Source organism: Lepisma saccharinum, chromosome 13 (assembly GCF_977018435.1).
Source record: "Lepisma saccharinum chromosome 13, izLepSacc3.1, whole genome shotgun sequence".
NCBI lineage: Eukaryota > Metazoa > Arthropoda > Insecta > Zygentoma > Lepismatidae > Lepisma > Lepisma saccharinum.
The window spans coordinates 60,595,645-60,604,584 of record NC_139241.1 but is presented as its reverse complement, the minus strand read 5'-3'; the positions used below and the strand labels follow the sequence as shown (position 1 = coordinate 60,604,584).

At 39.7% G+C, this 8,940-nt stretch overlaps 1 protein-coding gene across 2 annotated transcripts; it reads right to left on the bottom strand.

Annotated features, from left to right (window-relative positions):
• Positions 1-315: 315 nt before the first annotated feature.
• LOC145996980 (uncharacterized) lies at positions 316-8,710 on the bottom strand. Of its 2 annotated transcripts, none has more exons than XM_083133574.1 (3): positions 8,504-8,710; positions 2,580-2,909; positions 316-1,221 (listed from the first exon to the last, which is right to left on the bottom strand). In XM_083133574.1, the coding sequence occupies exons 2-3, from the start codon at positions 2,855-2,857 to the stop codon at positions 474-476; spliced, it is 1,026 nt and encodes a 341-aa protein (XP_082989700.1). In that variant the 5' UTR covers positions 2,858-2,909; positions 8,504-8,710; the 3' UTR covers positions 316-473. The 2 variants fall into 2 exon arrangements, with proteins under 2 accessions (XP_082989700.1, XP_082989701.1); XM_083133575.1 differs by having other exon boundaries at positions 8,509-8,710.
• Between the last annotated feature and the right edge of the window lie 230 nt (positions 8,711-8,940).

The following is an 8,940-nucleotide window of genomic DNA, read 5'->3' as shown; positions in this document are numbered from 1 at the left end:
CCATCCTGCATATCATGGAGGCCAGTAAGGAAGAACAGCGAACAGTCGTGCATTTCCTGGTGGCAGAAGGTGCTACTATGCAAGACATTCACCGTCGAATGACGGCAGTGCATGGGGAACATTGTTCATCTCTGTCGCGGATAAAGGATTAGTGTTGTTGTTCCTTCGCAAAACCTCGCATACTGGGGCCTTCTGCCACCAGGAAATGCACGACTGCTCGCTGCTATTCCTTACCGGCCTCCATGACATGAGAGACGGCAAGTCCCTGCACATCTGCACTTTGCACGGCTCACACAAGCTTGCAACGCAACTGCCATCTACCGGGAGACAATGGAACACCCTTCCAGCGGCAGGAGTTTTGTGGAACCACGGCAAGGTGGCCTGTTCCCACTGACTGACCTTTATATAATTTACCCATGTGAAAAACTTAAGCATGATGTACAGCCCCTTCCAAATCCTACACATGTTCCCGTCTAAGTTTTTTTATGTCGAGTGTGGGTCTTCTCATGGTCCTGACAAACTCTCTTGTATGCAAATCCTTTATTGCAGTGTGAGCACTTGAAAGGCCTTGCACTGGAATGTGTCCTGTAGTGAGTCGTGAGCGTCGTTCTCCTCTTGAAGGCTTTACCACACTGCTCGCACATGAAGCGTCTTTCTGCAGAATGATTCCTTATGTGAGGCTGGAGTCTCCTCAGATTCTTGAATGTTTTCCCACACAGGTTGCAGAGGAAAGACTTTTCAGGCATATGGTTGTGTAAGTGGTCAGTGAGACGGGATTTGTCGTGGAACCGTCTACCACACAGGGAACATGAAAACTGCCTCAAACCCGTATGGAACCGCATGTGGACAGTTAGGCCAGCACTTTGCGTAAAAGCCTTCCCGCACACCTTGCACACGTACGCCCTGACCCCCGTGTGTATCGGCATGTGTTTGTCCAGATTATGCTTCTCAATAAAGGCTCGGCCACAGATCGAGCACTGGTAGTCTCTCCCCAAGTAATGAGTCCTGAAGTGGCTCCTCAGACCATGCTTCCTCTGAAACTGTTTCCCGCATTCACCACACGTGAAGAAGAACGAGTGAGATTCCACATGCTTTGCGAACCAAGTTCTACACGTGAAAGATTTTCCACATACTTTACATGTGAAATTTGATTTCTTGGAAGATCCTTTCACAGAGTTCTGCGATTTCTTGCGAGGACGAGCTCCTTTTTGGAGAAACTGTCTGAAATGGAAAAAAAATTGATCTCAAACATCCACATACTTCTGGACCTTTCAGAACATAATGTACAAGTGTCAAATAGGGCTGAACCGATAACACTTTGGCCCAATACCAATGCTTGAAAACTTTATTTATTATTCCACTACAATTATAAACATCAATTGTCCAGAGTTTTGCTTTAAAATATAAAAAAATTACATCAGAATGTAAAAAAAAAAAAATACATGTCGTGTAATAACAATACAATAATATAACATATAATCAATGGAAACTTTAAATTTTGCAAACCTTCCAGAATAATTAGACTCTGTGAAAGTGTAGCATGCTAATTTTGCAGATGCCACAAACAATCAAAATGCCAGAAAAATATCGACCGGCATTGGTAATAAAATCCAACGAATACTTTCCAATACCAATATCACTGGTATCAGCTGGTTTGCTTTGAGTTGATGTTTTAAGTCAACTTTGGCCACAGTAAGGCTAATCGGGACTGGACCTACAGTTTAAAGTGAGATCCGAACCACTGCGAAATGTGCCTCCACCGGGTATCGAACCCAGGACCCCTTGATTACAAGGCGACGACGCTACCACTGCGACATCGGGGAGACCCACTGGTATCAGTTGATACCGATACATCACAATAGATATCAGCTCAGCCCTAGTGTCAAACAATATGATTCCAGGAAAGAAAATACACCAAAATTAAACTATCAATGTGTAAAGATTCGTCCGCATGTTACTCTCATTTTTACATACTATATATTGGGAAAAGTTCTAATTCTACTGAGTTACTGTCACCGAAAACCAACCACATTGTCGAACTGTCAATCCCCATTGCCAAAGCTTGCTGCACCCTTGTTGAAAGGGTTAATGTCTATATGTTATGGCTTTCTCCTCTTACTGACACTGTGAAGCTCAAAACAGAATATGTGTGTGACCATGAACGCCCTTATAATAAGTAACATAAATTACTGTGACTGAAATGAAATTATGTTAACACCATGAAGCCTTGTTTCCAATTCAGCCTTGCGCAGCATATTGAGATTTTGAAATTATGTATGGAATATATACCTTTTAGGTAGATATTCGTTTTCCAGGGGGAGTGGCATGCTCCCCACCCCTTCCAGACATCCACGTGTGTGACATGGAGAGTTTGTTGTGGTGTTAGTGTTTGTTGCTTCTTACAGATTTTCAGCTTGGAACAGTTTTATGTTCAGATGTGAGGGAGAAAGTGATAAACGTGCAGAAGCAAATAGAAAAAGAAAATAGTGTGAAGAATTCTTGTAATGTAGAAAGCACTTTTGCCCTGGTTCCTATGCGCAAGCGTATCTCACATTCAACTGGAAAGCAAAGAAACTTACGCATTATTCACAGCCTCCACACCTTCCTCAATCTCTACTTTCAAACTACGTATGATTTCATCAGTCATCCCTTCCTCTTCAGAGGCATCCGAAGGGATAGATGAAACATCCACAGGATTAGCACAACTTTCCACTTGTTCATGTTCAGTCTCACAATCAGACACACTACCTTCTTCCAACGCATCTCCTTCAGGTTCAGTTTTTACAACACAGTCACTTATGCCAGAGGAAGTGGTGAATGAGTTCTTACTCAAAAGGTTATCAACGTCACTCTCCATGTTGTGCAGCTCTAACTCATCCCATATCAGCTGCTATGCAACATCCTTACTTCTGAGGAAAAATAATAATCTGATTAATACATTTTACTGGCATTTTAACTTGAGAAAAAATATGTTCTAATAAAAATCAAGCTTTGTACCTCAAAAAACTTATCTGTAAACAGAATCATTGTCATCATTTACATAATTACTTCTACTAGGGGTGTGCGGAACAGATTTTTTGGTTGGGATGTTAATTTTTTTTCAATCTCAAATTTTACTTGTCATTTTACCCTTTCAGTGATTGTTTCTGCACTTATGAAATAAAAACTAACAATTTCCAAGATGATTCAGGCACTTACAATGCAGAAAACATCAAGAATTAACCCCTTTTAACATGACCCTTTATAATTTCCAGACTGTTAGGGATCCCGAAAAGTCAGAAAGTCATTTCCCAAAGTACTGACTTTTCAGGATCTCGCACACTCCTAACTTCTACTATCGGTCACTACCTGAAGACCTAAATATACCAGTTTGGTGGTTACAGAGAGAGGTTGTTCACTTAACTTACAGTTCATTTTTCCATGTATTTTTTTCACACTGTCTGGTATGTACAGACAGGTGGCAAAATCGATTGCGAATAATAAGAACGTGGAAAAATGAACTGTAGGTTGATCAGAGTGAACTACAAACTTCATCTGTACTCAGAAACCCCTTGGGATGTGAAGAAGCAATGAGAACAAAGGATGCTGAAGAAACAAAAACAGAACTAACATACACTGTCAAAAGCTACAAATATCTACAAACAAACAAGTGCTATCAGAAAATAATTGTTCTCTTCTCTTTCTTATTATAAAGAAAAGTTTGATGAAAAATATTCTTACTTCTTGCATGCAAGAATGGGTTAGTTAACACTACGCATTCATAATCTACTGTGGATGCTATAAAACTGAGAATTATTGTACTAAAGTCAGATGTTAGGTAATTAATTTGAGTCCAACAGTAACAAAGAATTTAATGTAAGTGTTAATGCTAATCACCAATTGTCAAGTTTAAAAAGGTGATTTAGAATTAACCAATTAATATAAAGGATAACAGTTCCGATAGTTTTATGATTTTTTTCAAATTCTCCTAGCAGGAAGAATAATTATCGTAGAATTTTGGAAATCATTGACACACTGAATTTGAACCTTCCTTAAAGCAATAAGCACTGTTTGGATTTCGAATAAAAGTTACTTATGTTGAAAAAAACAAGTTAAAAATTACCTTACGCAAGCATGTGCGCTTCCCATGGACAATGTATTTTCCGTTGAGAAGCAACTGTATTGTAGAACTTAGGAGAATGAATTTAGGGACTTCATTTTAATCCTAAGAGAACCAAACATGGTCTGGCTAACCTAACTACGAAAGCATATATTGAACAAAATCTAAAGTAATTGCTAAAACTTCACAGTATGTGTTAACAGAAGTAAATCAAAATCGAACCACGTAAAAATTGCATTTGTAGCATGCTGAAATCGCAATGAAACAAAAGGAACTTGGGCCTAAAGTAACCCCATATGCACTGCTATATACATACCACAGTTTAACAAAACAATTTGCGTGTGGTTTTTATACTAGATATATATCTTTACCTTGGAGCACTAATTATATAATACATCAGAATTATGAGCTGGCATAGATGACTGTTTAAATGGAGAACATTGGCATAAGAAAATTTTATTTTATCCTATGGTAGAATAGCATGAGTTTGAAGTCAACGAGATCATCTGAATTCCTCCCCCACCCCTCCCTCTTACACACTCAAATGAACAAGATATTAGCAAAGGCACTGTTTAGCTTTAAATTTTAATTAACAAGACAATGGGCTAAGCTACCTATATAGCCCCAAATGTTGTAGATTAGCAGACCTTGCATCACTATGATAAAAGACTTCAACGATTTATCCTACATTTTATTTCCTTCTTCACTTCCATTAGGGTGTCCCAGATATTCTTCAAACAGAGTATAGTCTTTCTTGTCAGGACAGTTACAACCTCAATATGAGGAAAATTGCATAACGCTGGGTTCCCAATATGGCCACCATTGTGCAACCATCAGATACAGCCAGTGTGGTATTTAAGAAATTTCCAGTGAGGGGGAAATTCTCCTGACTCTAGAAACAGCATGAGACAATGCTTATATATAAAGGGTGTCTTTTTAAGAGTGATAGAACTTTGAATTGAAATAAAACACATAAAAAAATAAGTTTGAAGCCAATTGTGTTTTTATTTGAAAGATAACTTTCTGACATTTACTTTTTGAAAATAATTTCCAGCATATGTCCACCACGACTAGCTGTGATGAACCGGATTCGATCAGTCCAATTTTGAACCACTTTTTCAAGTAATTGGGGACGTACGTCATTAATAACACGAGTTATGTTGGCTTCCAAAGCGTCAATTGTTGCTGGTTTATCAGCATAAACCAGAGACTTTAGATATCCCAAAGAAAATAATCCAGTGACGTTAGGTCCCATCATCTTGTGAGGCCAATTCACTGACAGCACCGATATTTCCGAAGTCCTCTAAACGTTTGGCGAACAGAACATTGATTTTGGAAATATATTTCCACAAATTTGTAAACGTTGTTGCGGTGTCAGTCTTTCCATGATCATTTGCCAATGCTCACTGATCAGAAATGACAAAACAACATGCCATCAAAACAAAACAAATGACTGCTATCCCCATCGAAAGTTCTATCACTCTTAAAAAAACACCCTTTATATAGACACACAGATACACATGTGTGTGTGTGTACTTTTGTGGCTGCTAGAGAAGAGGGGTTGCAAGGGGGGGGAGGGGTATCTCGACAATTTTAAGTGGTAAAACTCCACACTCAACTTTAAAAAAAATTATTAAAAAAAGCTCTGACAAAACATATTTCTTAATAATTGCTGAAAAATTGCCGATTTACATTTGTATCTCGAGAAACAAAATTCAGAGTCAACTTCATGATCAGAACAACTAATCGGGACTGGGCCTACAGTTTTTAAGCGAGATTTGACACCCACCCCCAGAAATCTAGTCTGGGATCTGAATCAAACTTGGGCAAAATTGGGGGGGGGGGGGGGAGAGCAGAATCAAAAAGTTTTCTGCCCCATAAAAATAGTGCACAAAACTACTTTACTAAATTACGGTTCCATTGCAAAATCATAAAAATTATTTATTAACTTGCTTCTCAGGTCCCAGGAGCTTAAGTGGGAGAGGGACAATTTCCCCTAGGTTCTTCTCTCTTCGGCAGCTGCCGATCACTGTTGCCAGCTTCGCTCTTTTGGAGCCAGATCTGGCCCTTTTGTGCACTCATTTGGTTGTGAACTATGGCACCCGCCCCCTGCTCCACTATGATGCCATCACTGGCTCTGGCTTACATAGACAACTTCTGTCAAAAGTATACATTTTGCACGTGACGTGATATTGTTATATTGGCTGCATCGCCCCACCCCCTCTTACATCCCAGCTACTTTTCTTCATAGTACCTTGGATGACGTGAAGAGGGTGTAATATTGTTATCCGGGAATACTTTATTTTCAATTTCATACGACAATTGGTGGGTTATTGAGATGGGTGATGCTGCCAGATCTAGACGGTGAAAACTAAGAATAAATTGCCATCACTGCAAAGATAATGGTAATAACAATGCCCCCTCACCCACACTCCCACTCATTTGACACCTAAAATTACCCCCGGGATGCACTTTATTCAGTTTTGTAAATGTAGCTCCTTGACAGTTTTTACTCCGTTTACGGTGAAATTTAGCTCTTTTGTGTGTATCAGGTTTGGCAACACTGCCAGGATGGCTGTAGGAGGCAAGGAGAAATACATTTCCCTTATGGAAGTGCTATTTTCTTTGTTCTCTTGGGAATATCAAACTTCCGATGACTGAGTGAAGTAGTAATTGACAGGCAGAAATGTCGAACCTTCCATTTGATTAGCCGTAACTTTAAGTTGAAGTTGATTACCCATAAGGATTACAGTAAGGTTGTTCGCTTTATATCCGACCATTTTCGATTCGGTGCTGCCACCTGGTGTATCATGCTGGAACTATGGGTCTGCTGGCGGGAGCAGTGTTGTGTCTGACCTTGTAGGTGCACGAGTGTTGGTAGTGAATGTTATCAAATGGCGCCAAAAATCAACTGGTATTGGGAGGGTTATGTAATGACCCTTTTCCATGCTAAGTTTTCATACGTACGTATTGTGAGACAGTGTCGGGAGAATGGGTTAACACTTGGGGTCACTACTGCGAAAGCTATTGTGGCCCATTACACGCAACAGGCTCTCCTTGCGAAACATTCACCCACGAAAACCACCAGGAGAAGGGCTGCAAGCAAAGTGTCACCCGTAGTGCTAAGGGGTGCAGCAACTTTGTTCGTCAGTGCAGGGAAAGTTTCCCGCGTGGCTTTATGGTTGTGACGGGATTCGGATATGAGGGTAAGCTGATGATACACAAGGTGGACAAAAACGTGAAGGTGAATGCCAGATACTTACAAGACTCCATTCTGACACCTATCTATCAGAGAGACATCTCACAATTGTATGGAATGGACGCGAACCAGGTGATGATCCATATGGACAAGGCTTCGAGTCATACCGCCAGAACAATACTACGTTTTTATCAGAAATGGCAGAGGAATTAGGAATTTGTGTCATTCCGTTTGAAGACATTTCTGTTAAAAGGCCAGATGCCAGTCCAATGGATTTTTGCGCATTTGGACTGTTGAAACGACATCTTCAACACCATCGCCCGCCCACCCTGGATGGTCTATGGAAGGATTGCAGGGAGGAGTGGGACAGAATTCCCATGCCTGCCCTGCGCCGGAGCTCGCTGCGGTACTAGTTTACTATCCTTCGGACACATTTATTTATTTTTACAGAAGAAATTACTTACCGTAATAAGTTCCTGTAGCATTGTCGAACATCGGGAAAGTGTTTTGTGTGATGTGGGAATGTTTTATAGCTGAAATTCATGTTGTTTGTTGAAAATTAATTCTCCGACGGAGAATAGCTAGTCCCACGAACCATTGGCACGTGGATAGGTTAGTTCTGTTAGGTTAGGAAACATAGTTAAAATTTGGTGTCATGTTAGTATCAGGATCTAGAAATTGGAAATAATTGTGAACCATTGGCGCTAGCCCCACAAACCATTGGCGCGTGGTTAGGTTAGTTCTGTTAGGTTAGGAAACATAGTTCAAATTTCATCAAAACAACGTTGATACACCTTCAGGAATGTTGCGTGAAGCAAATACGTAAGTACGAATGTCAAAAATTGACGAAACGAAAAAATTAGAGGTGTCCGAAGGATAGTAAATTTTTACCCCTAACCTTACCGAAAATGGTTCGTGGGGCTATGCGTCAATGGTTGAATTTCCGCTATGAAACATTCCCACATCACACAAAACACCTTCCAGATGTTAGACAATACTACAGGAACTTATTACGGTAAGTAGTTTCTTCTGTAGAAATGAAGAAATCTGTCCGAAGGATAGTAAACTAGTACCATATTGGACTGTACGGTCGGCCACTGGCTCCCTGAACATACAAACACAAGAAATAAAGTACACATACATTACATTTAAGTTTGGTTTATAACAAATTGTGCTGTACAGTATACCTAGTTAATGAAACTCACCTCACCTGACATTATGAAATTATTTGGACAATCTTCATTGTGAATGACATGTAATTTTATACTCTCCTTTTACTTTTGGATTGACAAAGTTTTAAATTTGGTGCGTAGATATCTCAACTAGTACATAATTTATTAACAAAATATCACATAAACACTGCAATATTAAGATTTAGCAGAACTACGAGTGGACTGCATGCAGATGCAAAATACCACGATGAAAATTCTAATTATATGACAACTACACCCCAAAAAACTTAATGAGTAATTCTGCATAGTTCAATTTTGTATTCAGTCAAATTTCTATGACACACAAGAAAATCTATTAAAAGTTTAGTATCCCAGAGAAGACCCTGGCCCGACATGATCTTGTAAAAATCCAGACGGGTCAAAGGTGTACTTGTAAGAATCGAGCCGAACTCTCCATTTCGTTTGAGACT

Coding starts and splice junctions, on each gene's coding strand:
- LOC145996980 (XM_083133574.1), bottom strand. CDS start 2,857: ATGGAGAGTGACGTTGATAACCTTTTGAGTAAGAACTCATTCACCACT. Junction 1,222..2,579: donor GTGGAGGCTGTGAATAATGC/GTAAGTTTCTTT, acceptor TTTCCATTTCAG/ACAGTTTCTCCAAAAAGGAG.